Consider the following 14047-nt stretch of genomic DNA (forward strand, 5'->3'; position numbering starts at 1 on the left):
ATTGCAAATTCACTTCACAATTAAGGAGCAACGGCCTGAATGATAGGGACATAAAGATTCATTGTGCTACTTTATTATCTTATACAACTAAAAGTACCTGAATAAAATAATTTTAATGAAAATGTGTTATATATGATGTCAGAATGTTCAATGTGGAATGATGTGAGGTTTCTCAGAGGCGATCATGAAGATTTTGAAATCAACAGCTATTGTGAAGTAGTATAGGGCTCATGAGGCTAAGGCACAGAGCTTGCCCACTACCATGCACCACCTCCATGTGATGTGGCAACTGCACTGAGCTCTGGGCACCAGCAGGTAGGTATACTGTGGATGACAAAGGAACCCTGTTAGTCATAAGAATACAATGCACCTCTGCTCTCAGGCACAACCCAAACCTGGTTTTAGAAAACTTCATTTTAGAAAAATAAATATGTTTAAATTAAAAATTACAAAGGAGTCACCTTATTTTGCTATGAGTAGCAAACATATCCACATCTGGGACTGCTCATCATATCATACATCTAAACAGTCATTTCAAACCTAAACAAATATTATAACATAAGTGGAAGAAACTTCTGAACTAAAATATGAATACGCCCCATAACATCATATTGCCACTGTTTCTGCTTCTCTGGGTGTCGAGCTCATGACTCTTTCCCTTTCTCAGGAACAATTGCAGCACAAATCTGTTATTATCTCTAGTCTATCTATCACTGTCAGAGTTTTGGTCTCCAGCTTTCTGCACATCTTGTTGAACCCTCTGAACTCAAATCACTCTCTTATCAGACTCTGAAAAGCACTATCTCTGGAATCAACACTCAAAGCAGAGGTAACTATCCCCTAGCAGAGAACACAAAGGTTTTGACACTGTTTTTCCAACAATGTCACCTAGGAAAGTGTTCATTTGCCCAGCAACCTCATAAAATCCATGTGGGCAGTAGCTTCAGCTAAGTCTACATACATCCTGGTTTTTCCTTGTATCACTATTTATACCTGTTTTGCCTTGCTTTTTTTCCTACTTTGGGTGCATATCTTGCTAAAATCCAGATAAAGTTGTGCCTTTTTATATCATGCCCTACTAACAGAGCTAAAATTACCTGCAGATTTTGGTTTGTATCCAACAAACACTTTTCAAGCATCATTTTTTATTCCCTGAAATTGTAATTCTTGAATTCCTCAACATGTTATCAGAGGGAAAGAAAGGTGTTAAAATTTTTTTAAACTTCCTTTACTGTAGTGCTTTTTAAAAATTTAGATACAAAAAAGACTAACATGAAAAGAGACTATAGAATTTTTCTGGTTTTCTCATTCACTAATTTGCATTATTTTATTTGTATAATAAGCTATTCATACTTATTTTTATCTTAAAAAAGTAGGAAAATACCAAAATATCAAGTAATGAGTAATGGTTGAAATAGCTTTAGAGTCAATTACACAGAGAAACATCTGGAAGTTGTTACTAAGATTTGTCTCTGGGTGGAACAGTAATATTAGAGGGATTTTATTTTCATCATTGTTCCTCCTTTGCTTGAATGTGGTTTTTTTCTGCAATGATCATGACATTTTATTTTTAGAAAGTAAGAATAAACAAAACAAGCATAAAATGAATTGAAAGGAATAAATAAAAGGGATTCCTTCAGTTAAAAAATCATTTGTAACCAAAAAAAATTTTTAAAAGCCTGCTCTCCTTGGTATTTTTGACTCTGTATGTAGGAAATGGGAAACCACTTGCATCGTACCTGATCTGGGCATTTACGTTATTTCACCTAGTATAAGAGTGTCAGTAGCTAAGTCATTCTACCATTTATTAAATTTTATCATAATTCCAGTAATAAAGAAATTTAAGGAAAGTAGAAATCTCAGTTAGCATCTTGAGATGGTATCTAGGTTGTCCAGTCATGTCTGGAAGTTTTTCCTTTGATCTATCTTCTGTTCTTGATGGGAATTTATTTCTTGATGAAAAACTTCCTCTTGGTGATCATCCTACCCATAGCAGCTTTCACTTCTTTATTTCTCAAGCTGTAGATGAGTGGATTTAACATGGGGATGACTGCTGTGTAGAACACTGACACCACCTTATTCAGGTCCAGAGAAGAAATGGCACTTGGTCGCATGTAGATAAAGAAGAGAGTCCCATACAAGATGGAAACTGCTGTTATGTGAGAAGAGCAGGTGGAAAAGGCTTTGCGCCTCCCATCAGCAGAGCGTATCCTCAAGATGGCCATGAGGATGTAGAAGTAGGAGATTATAATGGTCAGGCTACTGACAACCAGTACAGCTCCAGCCACAATAAAAACTAACAATTTATTAATGCGGGTGTTAGCACATACAAAAGAAAGAAGGGGAGACATGTCACAGAAGAAATGATTGATAAAATTGGAGTGGCAAAATGGAAGTCGAAAAGCAGCAGTTGTGTGAGTCATGGTGTTGAGGAAACCAACAGCATAGGGTCCAACCACCAGTTGTACGCTTTGGGACATAGCGACTGAATACAAGAGTGGGTTACAAATGGCCACATAGCAGTCATAGGCCATGGATGCCAAGAGAAGGCACTCAATGGCCACAAAGAATCCAAAGAACCACTGCTGTAAGGCACAGCCCAGGAAAGAGATGGCTTTCCTTTCAGTGAAGAAGTCACTGAGCATCTTGGGACCCACAACTGATGAAAAGCAGATGTCCACAAATGACAGGTGACTGAGAAAAAAGTACATGGGTGTGTGAAGGCGGGAGTCCATGTGGATGAGAATAATCATGCCTAAGTTTCCTATCATAGTAGTGAGATAAAAAAGCAAGAAAAGCAGGAAAAGGAAAACCTGTAGCTGGGGGTGGTATTTTAAACCTATGAAAATGAATTCTGTGATCCTTGTATAGTTTGTGTCAGCCATCACTTGGTTTTGGTCTCTATGGTGAGAAAAATAAAGAACTGATCATGCTCTCAATGTCTTCAGCTCAAAACACAATGGCCTAGGAAAAGAAATTACAGGTAGAATTTACTTTGGAACAGCAAGCCTTGTATGCACATATGAATAATAAAAGAAAAAGGAAAAAAAAAGCTTAAATAAAATAATAGCAAATTAACTATACCACCATTGTAAAGAATAATAAGACTTAATTGTTTTAAAGAGAAAATTGGGGTTTAATTAAGAAATAGTTAGAAAATCTATAAAATTATTCACTACCTTTATAGACTAAAAGGAGAAGTATTATGATTATTTCTATGGAAATTAAACACACTGAAATGCTCAGAAATTGTTTATCAGAACCAACTTATAAAAACTACCTTTCCAATATGCACTTTTATGATTCCCTCTGAGAGCTTTACACAAAATTCTGTTGAGTTGAGTGGTTTTGCAAATTCTTATTGAAATATTATATTCAGTTCTAACTTTCTGAATAATTTTCCTCTAACTTTATCATGAAAGAATAAATATATGAGAACCTAGAGAAATTTGGGCCCTGGAGAGGGTAAGAATGACAATTCTTATCCTAATTAAATGGATTTCCCCTAGCTAAATGAAAAGACTTTGACCTTGAAGGATGCAGAGTGGAGTCAATGGCCAGCTCTTCCATTTAGTATAAACCTGATTGAGACAAGTGGTTCAAACTCTCTAAAGTCCCATTTTCCCCAGCTGTAAAGTGGAGCTAGTAATTCATCACAAATAAAAGTTGAAGAAATAAGTAGGTTGTTAATAAAATATGTAGTAAATGTCTATCATATAGTAGATTCTCCAGCAGATGTATGATAATAGAATTACCATTTAGGAATAAAATATTACATACTAATTATAACTTTTTAAAATGATGATGTTAGCATGGAAATAAACAAACAAAATCATCAAAGCTATAGACTCTAAAAGAAACTACACACAGATTTATTTGTATCACACATCGGCAAGAGTAAGTTTGAAAGTCAATACATCTTTTTAAGATGAAGAATTCAAAAGGATTATCAAGAAAGAGGAAGAATTTCTGGAAGGATTAATTATTTTATGATAATTATTCAAGAAAATTGAACATTAGTATGATAGGCAGAACTTCTAAAATGGCTCTTCATCTGTGTCTTGGAATCTGTCAATGTGATAAGCTATCATTTGCATCATTTTGTTATGCTATACTGCACAGTTAACTTTATAAGAGGTTTATTAGCCTAGGAATGGATCCAGACCTTTCTCCAGTTATAACAGAAGTAGAAGACAGTGAGTACCAATGCATGGAAAGGAGTAGAAGTGATATTGCTAGTCTTAACATGAAAGACCACATGAGAAAGAATGTGAACAACTGTAAGTGGCTACTAAAGGCCTATGATTGACAGCCAGAGAGAAACAGTCACTTCAGTCCTGCAAGGGCAAGGGCTGAATTTCATTGACCACTCAAATGAGCTTTGACATGGATTTTCCCCCACAGTCTCCAGAAAGGTGTCTCAGTCATACAACATGTTGACTTTAGTTTTGGGAGGCCATGAATTGAGAATCAAGTGATGAAGTATCTGGATTTATGGTTCACAGAATAGGCAAAGTGGTAAATTTGTGTTGCTTTAAGCTGCAAAGTTTGTGGTAATACATAGAGCAGCAACAGAAAACTACTACACACAGTACAAAATTCTTTTAAATGGAAATAGACTTATTATAGACATCAGGGAAGTCTGAAAAGCCTATAAACCACATTGCTTGATAAATTACATAGCCTTTTCTTCTGTTCTGATCTAGGATCAATAGGGAACAGAATTTGCTCACCTTCTCCAAACCTACCCAATTTGAGGAGCCTTTTCCTTACCATCTATTTTAAAAGAAAACCTTCTACCCTCATTTGTTCCCTTCATTGATTTTTGTTACAAGTGATACCACAAAGAGATAAATTTCTAATTTTTTGTCTTTCTAACCCACTAGCCCATAACTTCCATCAGAACTTATCCTTCCAATATGAATAGTACCCAATAATGTGCCTATACATAACAGACCCAAAAATATTGTGACTTGATTAACACTTGCAACATTCATTGGCTCCTGTTTTTTCTCTAGTTGCATAGCTTAGTTTATTATGACCCAAACATTATCACCAATGCAGACATGAAAATTAGAGAACATGGTGAAGGAAAAGGAAAATGACAAAAATTCTAGCCTTCAAAATCCATAGGCTAAAATGAATTCTCTTTTTAAGTGGACCTGATTTCCAGAGGCTGAAAAGGATGGAAAGGGGTGGAGAGATTGGCTGGATAATATAGTGAAACATTAGTTAGAAAGAAGGAATAAGTCCTACTGCTCCACAGAACAGTCTGACAACTCTACTTCAAAATGACTTATGTATTTCATGAATCACAACCAAAGGGTCTCAAAGTCTGAAAACATATAGTAATAAAGTGATGAAAATATTAGTTACCATGATTTTACCAGTATCCATTATATAACTGTATTAAAATATTGCACTGTACCTCCTAAATATGTACAAATACTAAACAAATATAAAGTTATTTAAACAAATTGTTAAAAGATTAAAAGACTTTTGAAAGAGTACATTAAAGACAAGGCAGTATGTGGATCTCAAGGAATCTTAAATCTATATAAAGCATATGTCTTCTACTTTAATTTCTTGGATTTGATGCTATATGACAGAAACAAAAGGGATCATATACTTGAAAAAAATATTATTTCTGGAGAAAAAAATGTGGGGACAGAATCATGAAGTAATGGGAAGCCATTGATGCTTCCTGGTTGTCAATTTTATCAATTGTGAAAGGTAAATTAATTCCTTGCCTACCATACAAAACTTAAAAATAAAAAAGATGTAATAACTATTATTGTATAAATAACATAGTAATATCTGCCACTGCATTAAGAACAGAAATGCTTTCTGTAACATGAGAAGCATAAAACATTTACTTACAGTGGCAAAATTCCAAAAGCTGTTACTATAACTACAAAGAACAATGGATATAAAACTTTTCTGTAAAAAGTATACTCTAAACCTAAAGATTCTTTTTGAAGAGGTCATTGTTTCTTATTACCTGAATAATACACATTATAATAGTTTGTTTAAAATGATTCATGAAAAAACTTATAGATAATTGACAGACTCAACATTCTGTTAACCAAAACTGAGGTCACTTTAGCTTCACTGACTTTGAGTTTTTCATTATTTGGAATTTAACATAGAATGTCTCTTATCCTATTCACAAAATTTTGGAATATTTACTAAAGTAATATAATCTATGTATCTCAGTATAAAGTTCTAAATCTAAGTTTCTTGTAATAAAAACAAGAAACATTGGGAAAACACACAATTATTATCTAAAGATGCTATGTGACATGACTCATCAAAGCTACAGAATAGTAGGAGTGAATCTCAACTTAAATACAGGTGTTCCAACATCTAGCTTCTATAATGCTTTATCTCTCAAACTGTAGCAAAACTTCTTTTCAAATATTCTTCTGTATGAATCTTTGACCTCCTTGTTTCTCAGACTGTAGATAAGTGGGTTCAACATGGGAATCACTGCTGTGTAAAACAAAGACACCACTTTATTGATATCCAATGAGAAACTAGAGCTTGGACGAACATAGATGAAGAATAGAGTCCCATAAAGGATAGAGACAGCTGTCAGGTGTGAAGAGCAGGTGGAGAAGGCTTTGCGCCTCCCATCAGCAGAGCGGATCCTCAAGATGGTGATGACAATATAAATGTAGGATACCAGGATGATCACTCCACTGAGAACTCCAAGGGCTCCAGCCATGATGAAAAGCAAAAACTGATTAACCTGAGTATCTGCACATGCCAAGGAGAGAACAGGAAGAAGGTCACAGAAAAAGTGATTGATGATACTTGGACCACAGTATGGTAGACGAAAGGCAAAAGTCATATGGGTGGCAGTGCTTATAAGGCCCATAATATAAGGTCCTGCCACCAGTTGCACACAGACCCGCTGGGACATAATAAGTGTATACAGCAAGGGCTTACAGATGGCCATATACCGATCATATGCCATGGAAGCTAGCAGGAAACATTCTGTTACTACAAACTGACTGAAAAAACATAACTGAACAGCACAACCAATGAATGAGATCACCTTCTTCTCCACAAAAACATCAGACAACATTTTGGGACCAATAACAGAAGAAGAGAAGGCATCCACAAAGGACAAGTGGCTGAGGAAAAAGTACATGGGGGTGTGGAGTCGGGAATCCACCCAGATGACAGCAATCATCCCCAGGTTTCCCAGAAGAGTGACAACATACACAACTAGAAATGTCACGAAGAGGACAACTTGGATCTGGAAGGATTTTGTTAAACCCATGAAAACAAACTCAGTCACCATAGTTTGATTTCTGTTACTCATTCCTCTAATTCAATCTGTATGAGCAAAGGAAAGGATTTTCTATGAAAACAAATTAAAAACTAAAGTCTTCTTAATTTTACTTCTGAACTTAACTTCTATTAATCTAAGTTCTACTCCTTGCCATCCTTCTAAATCATGCCTAACTCTCTTAGCCTTCTAGGTGCTTCTGGGTTATTCACTGGAGCACACTGAGCACTTCAGTTTTATCCTTGTCAAGAAATGATTTTTGTACAGAATCAAATATTAGACCTAGAAGTAAACTATGAAGATTGTCTAATGCAAATCCTCTAAATTCCAGGTTACCTATCTCTAACACCTGCTTTTGAATTAAGAATATTTTAGGAGACATTGTGTAGAAAAAGAGAATTTTGTGGATTCAGGGAATTCAGACAAACAAACTTTGATCCAGGTTAAAGATAAACAGATATTAGGAATATAACTTCCCCCACATTCATAGATTCTGCAGAAACAAATAGTCAAATTGTCACAAAGCAATTTCTGAAGTCTAAGAGATAGAAGGGCAGGAAGAAAAGAAAATGCTCAAGCAATTCCATATTTTCTCTTCCGGAATCTGCTATCTAAGTCCTTCATATCTTTGTGAATACCCACTAATTCAATCATCCTTTATATAATTTTGAAGTCCTTCAAAAAAGAACCAATTCTTAAGTATTGATTGTTGTATGGGCACTTGGGAGAGAAAAACAAATACTTAAAAAAGAAGGGGACATTCTGGGACATTTATCACAGAGAAATGAAAACTTTAAACTACAAACAACCTATACATAATTCTTCACAGAAGCTTAATTTATAATAGCAAAAAAACAAGATGTCCTATACTACATGAAAAGTTAAACAAAGTATAATACATTCTACAAAGTGGATTGATCTCAAGGGCACTAGACTGAGTTGAAATAACAGAATTTGAAAAGTTCACATACATTATGAGTCCATTTAGATGGAAAAGTTGCAGAGATGGAGTGGTTTTCAGGGATAAGAGATGGCAGTGTGACTAAAAAGGAAGAACTTTGTGCTGATAGAATAGTTCTGATTGTGATGGCAGTTGAAAAATCTACATATGATAAAATGATAAAAAATGATACAGACAAGTCATTTCCCTATTTTGATAGTATGTATGTAGTTACATAAAATATTACCACAAGTGAAAATTAGGTGAAGGATATATGGGAACTCCTTTGCTATCTTTTATAAATCTGTTATCATTGCAAAATAAGCATTTATTTTAAAAGAATAAAATGGTGAATCAGAATAAGGGAAGAAAGGACAGCACAAGAAAGTAAAACTGGAAAATATAGGCATAAATTTTGGACCTTGAAATAATCACATTCACATAAAATCACTCCCAAGGTGTGTTGCCATACAAGTTTGACAGAAATCTACCAAATTTTTCTGTAGTGAGCAAACTTGAGCAGGTTTTGGATTAACTAGAAACTATTCACAGGAAAAGTTGCTGACCTCTTGCAGTTTCAGGGACAATGGAGCTCAGAAAACAAAAACCTGGAAAGATGAGATTAAGGTTAGAAGGAAAACTCTATCTTAGCAGTAAAATGTTTCAAGGATGTTATACTTTCTAGATATAGAAACTCTTTTCAGGCTACTTATATTTTTCTTAGCTATTGAATAAGGAAGAAAGAAACAAACCATTTTAGGTGTCACAATGAAATTATAGAAAAAATCATAGGCTGAAACTGAATGGGCAAATCTATGTTCTCAAACGATTGCCCCTGTAAATAAAGATACTGAAGTACATGATTAATGGTACTTGTTATGCTTTTAACTTTTGTGTTCAACTTGAAATCCTATGTGCAAATTGTTCCTGACTGCAAAAAAACTCTATTAAGCTATATTTTTTCCAGTCTTACACAGTATAAAGATGTTCATTGAGAAAAGCCATTATTCTACAAACAAATGTACTTTGGGCACTAGAAGATTTAGGGGTTTTGTTTTCTATTTGAAGTTAAATAAATTATAGGTGAAGGGCAGAAATTAAGATCCACAGAAAAGATATCCAAATGCTAGCATTCTATTTTCCATCACATTTCAGTGTCCCTATGCCAAACACACACACACACACGCACATGCACACTCATACACATGCGCACACACAAGCACACACACATAAATTTTTTAAAAACCATGCCAAAATATACATTCAAGTTAGGTCATTTTAAACAAAAGACACAGACTAAATATTTCATGTATACCAAATTACTCATGGCAAGCTTAGAGATGGTACTTTCCCAGCCAGTGAAGTCAGTTTGAATACCTAGCCCCTGAAGTATATAGGCTCTCAATTAATTCAAGTCTCAGAAGAAAGCAAGCCAGTATATGCCTTCCTATCTAGAATGAACTGGTTTGCAAAACTAGCAGTTCCTGATATGAAAAAAGTTTCCCTAAAAATGTATACTTGCACTTCTTAGTGTTTTCAGATACCTCAAAAAATAAACAGTGTGCAATACCATCTTGAAGCTGAGCCTCCCAATAGCACTTCAATAAGGAGCACTAACTTAGTTATGCACAACACACCTGAGAGATAAGACCTCTGAGTAAATTGGAGTCACCTCCCACATGGAATCAGAAGCCCAGGAGACCAAACCCATAGAGTAGATATTAAAGGGAACATTTTTCAGATTTATTAACACACAACTCACAAAGAAAATTGCATGTATTAAGGCTGTGTGTGACTCAAAAGTAGATCATATATTTAGCATGTACAAAGCCCTCATTTTAATCCAAGATATATGCATTGGTAGTATATGATGTGATGTTTTTCTCTATGTAGACATTGTGAAACAATTCATTCAAGCTAATTAATTATCTCTGATCTCATATTCATTGTTTTTGTGGTGAGTACATTTCAGAACTATTCTCTTGGCAATCTTCAAATATATTCTATTTTAACTTTAACTATAGTTACCCTGCTCTACAAGAAATCTCCAGAACTAATTAAAATATTTTTTGAGAAAATTGTTTTGGAAACTGAATCAAGTGCAACTGCTAAAATAGCACTCTTTCTCTTGTGGGAAGTAACCTGTCACACCCTTTAGACATACTGGCTTTCAGTCCTTCTCATTATAAACCACTTCTTCCTTGTAAAATGATCACCCACCTTTGGCTTTATGCAGATGTGTGATCTCTAAACTAGAATCTCTGTGTTTAAAAACATTGACCTTGTCTGGTAGTGATTAGTAGAGGCTTGGAAGAATAGAAACTACAAGGGAGAGCTGAATAGTAGTTACCAAGACTCAGGTAGATCAGCATAATAAATCCTGGAGGATTTTTTAAATCATACTGGGGTGATCACAGTCACAAAAACCTATTGTGTAATTTATGAAACATTAGAAGAGGTAAGCTTGAGGCTCCAAATATAAAATAATGATAAAGAGATGGAAACACTAATTACCTTGTTCAATACATATTATATACATATATTGAAGCACATATTGTATATATGTATTGAAACTTCAGACTGCACAATTATTAAGTATTCTTCAAAAATTTTTTCTGGCTGTATTAGTATCTGAACTCAGGACTTAAGCTTACTTAGCAAGAGCTCTAGCACTTGAGGCATGCCTCCAACACTTTTTGCTTTAGGCTCTCCTTCAGCTAGGTTCTTATGCTTTTCTGCTGGGCCGGCCTCAAACTTTGATCTTCCTACCTGTTCCTCCCCACAGACCTGACATGAGCCACTGTGACCAACAAACAAAATATTTAAATGATTTAGACAAAAGAAGTGTGCTCTAAAAAGCTAATATAGGGTCAATAATTGTACCATACATGCACCCTATGTCTTGGCAGAATCTTAGTTTGCAGAAAAAAAGAAAAAGCGCCAGATTAGTAGATCCTTGCTAACACGAATCTGAAGTATTTTGGAATCATGAGCTCAGGGTTTCAGAGTCCTTCAGCTTTCCACCATCTTAAGTGGGAGGGTGAATATGCTATGAATACTATGTACACATTTAGGTAAATGAAAAAATGATACCTGTTGAAACTGTTCCAGAAATGGGGGCAAGGGTAAATAGTAGAGGGGATAAATTCAAGCATGATATATTTGATATATTGCAATAACTTTTATAAAAACAACAATGTACCCCCACCCAGCACAACAATAAAAATAAAAAATAAACTAGCATGTAAAAGGGATGAATTGGGTAGGAACATTTGGTAGTGAAAAATTCACTATCCTCATCATTCATTTGAGTAAAAATACTATAGTAGAAATTCTAAATTATATTTATTCTGTCTGAAAAACATTGTTTAACTTTGGAAATTATTAAACTCTAATCTGCCATTTTACTTTCAAATTGTAAGAAATACTAGGTGATTATAAATATTACACAGGTGCAATAGACCATGGATATGAATACAATAAAAAAAGAAGAAAGAAATGTTAATACTTCCAAAGGGACCATTGCTATATATATATGTTTATATATATTTATATATATGATGTGTATATATGTACATATATATGCAAATATATGTATGTGTATGTATATACGTAAGTGTACATGCATATATATCATACATGATATACATACATCATATAGATATGATACTCTACTTTATAAATTTGTACAATTTAAATAAATAAATGAAATTCAAAGTTAAAGTCTAGTCCTGATCAAAATACTTAGCAATCAGAATAGGAGAATGGTGCACAGCAATGCTAGAGATCTTGTATTTGGTTTGGGAGTTACTAGATGGATGAGATCATTATAACTAGAAAATTTAGAAATGGTCACGTGGTTATGATGGTGTTCACAGGTAGGCTAAGATACAGGTAAAAAATAAAACTGAGAGCAGTTTTTTTTATGTGGTGATGTATAGTTACAAATTGTGACAGCATCACTGAGAGGCAAACAGTAGTGCATGACCATGTGAAATATTCAAATTCTAAGACTGAAGAATGCATTTGGGCCTGAACTCCATAAAGTTCTTAACATCAGGCTAAGGAGGTTTGTTTATTTATTTTTAATTTTTATTCTATTTTGAACTAGCATATATTAGTAATATGAGGGGACTTCATTATGATCATTCCACACATGCATTCAGACTAAAGAATTTGAACTTGTGTCTCTAAAGAATGAGGAGTCTTTCAAGGTATTTCTGAAGATACTAACACTCATTCACACAATAGTCGCTGCTCATTAATCTCATAACTTGTGACATGTTATTTGGCAGCCTTCATATAAATGCTTTAAGAGTAGTATCTTGTTCAAATACCAAAAGAACTCAGTGAAATAGATTGAGTTCCTAACCCCTCCCCTACAACTCAGTTGACTACTTTTAAAATGAGGCATCCTAGGTAAGAACCTTTTCCTTCCTTCTGGTTATAGATCTTTTCTGTACAGATAGTGGCAAAAGTTATTTACTTCATAACAATTTCATTTTGTATTGTTACTTATTTTATTGTTGTGCTGGGTATGGATACACTATAGCATTTACAAAGGGTCTTACAATGTATCAAATATATCATACTTGAATTTACCCCCTCCATTGCTCTCTTTCATCCTTCCTCCCCTGATTGCTGGAACAGTTTGAACAGATATCACTTTTGTATTTGCATTCATATGTGTACATTACTTGCACCACATTCATCCTCCTACCCCTTTCCCTACCACCTCCCCCCTCTAATCAGCACAAAACCCCTCCCCCTGCCCACCCCCAGGAAGAACCTGTTTCACCCTCCTGTTCTCTGATATTATAGGAGAAAAAAACATAAAAGATAAAAAGAGAAACATGGCATTTTTGCCAGTTTGAGATAAAGACAGCTATAAAGGAAGTCTCCTTGTGTTGTTTCCATGCATATCTATATTAGAACCCCAACTGGTTCATCTCTTCCAGGCCTCTTCACTCCTCCCTAGTGCACTTCCCATGGTGGCCCCAAACAGTTTAGGATTTCCATATTCATTCCTGCACAGTGAGCACATTAACCACATTCAAGTTTTTTGTTTCCCTCACTTACCCTACCCCTCCAGTGAGTGGCCTCCCCTTAGTGTGACCCATGTCCCAGAATATTGTTGCAGTTGTTTTAAGTCTTTAATCTGCATCTGAGGGAGAACATGCAGCTTTTGGCCTTGTGAAGATGTTCCATCCATTTACCTATGAATAACAGAATTTCATTCTTCTTTGTGGCGTTCTTTTGTTGTGACTAGTTCTGCAATAAACACGGGTGTGCAGGTGCCTTTGTTATAACCTGACTCTCATTCCTTCAGATATATCCCTAGGAGTGGGATTGCTGGATCACATGGCAGATCTATGTTTAGTTTTTTAAGGAGCCTCCAAATTGTTTTCCAGAGTGGTTGTACTATAGCTTACATTCCCACCAGCAGTGTATGAGGGTTCCTTTTTCCCACATCCTCACCAACATTGTTGTTGATTGTGTTCTCTAATAGGAGTGAGGTAGAATCTTAGTGTGGTTTTGATTTGCATTTCCCTTATGGTCAGGGACGGTGAGCCCTTTTCATGTGTTCTTTAGCCATTTGGACTTCTTCCTTTGAAAAAGTTCTGCAGTTGCCCATTTGCTTATTGGGTCATTGAGTTTTGAGAAGTTTAGTTTTTTTGAGCTCCCTGTATATTCTGGTTATCAGTCCTTTATCTGATGAATAACTAGCAAAGATTTTCTTCCATTCTTTAGGTAGCCACTTCAATTTAGAGACCATTTCTTTTGTTGTGCAGAAGATTTTTAATTTCATG

At 35.0% G+C, this 14047-nt stretch overlaps 2 protein-coding genes across 2 annotated transcripts; both read right to left on the reverse strand.

Annotated features, from left to right (window-relative positions):
• Nucleotides 1–1946: 1946 nt before the first annotated feature.
• Nucleotides 1947–2885, reverse strand: LOC109676809 (olfactory receptor 5G9). Its single transcript, XM_020153058.2, has one exon. The coding sequence runs from the start codon at nucleotides 2883–2885 to the stop codon at nucleotides 1947–1949; it is 939 nt and encodes a 312-aa protein (XP_020008647.2).
• Nucleotides 2886–6373: 3488 nt separating this feature from the next.
• On the reverse strand, nucleotides 6374–7330 carry LOC109676815 (olfactory receptor 5G25-like). The gene has a single exon (XM_020153065.2). It carries the CDS (start codon nucleotides 7328–7330, stop codon nucleotides 6374–6376), a length of 957 nt encoding a protein of 318 aa, XP_020008654.2.
• Nucleotides 7331–14047: the final 6717 nt, after the last annotated feature.

Source organism: Castor canadensis, chromosome 1 (assembly GCF_047511655.1).
Source record: "Castor canadensis chromosome 1, mCasCan1.hap1v2, whole genome shotgun sequence".
In the NCBI taxonomy this organism is placed as follows: Eukaryota; Metazoa; Chordata; class Mammalia; order Rodentia; family Castoridae; genus Castor; species Castor canadensis.

Coding starts and splice junctions, on each gene's coding strand:
- LOC109676809 (XM_020153058.2), bottom strand. CDS start 2,885: ATGGCTGACACAAACTATACAAGGATCACAGAATTCATTTTCATAGGT.
- LOC109676815 (XM_020153065.2), bottom strand. CDS start 7,330: ATGAGTAACAGAAATCAAACTATGGTGACTGAGTTTGTTTTCATGGGT.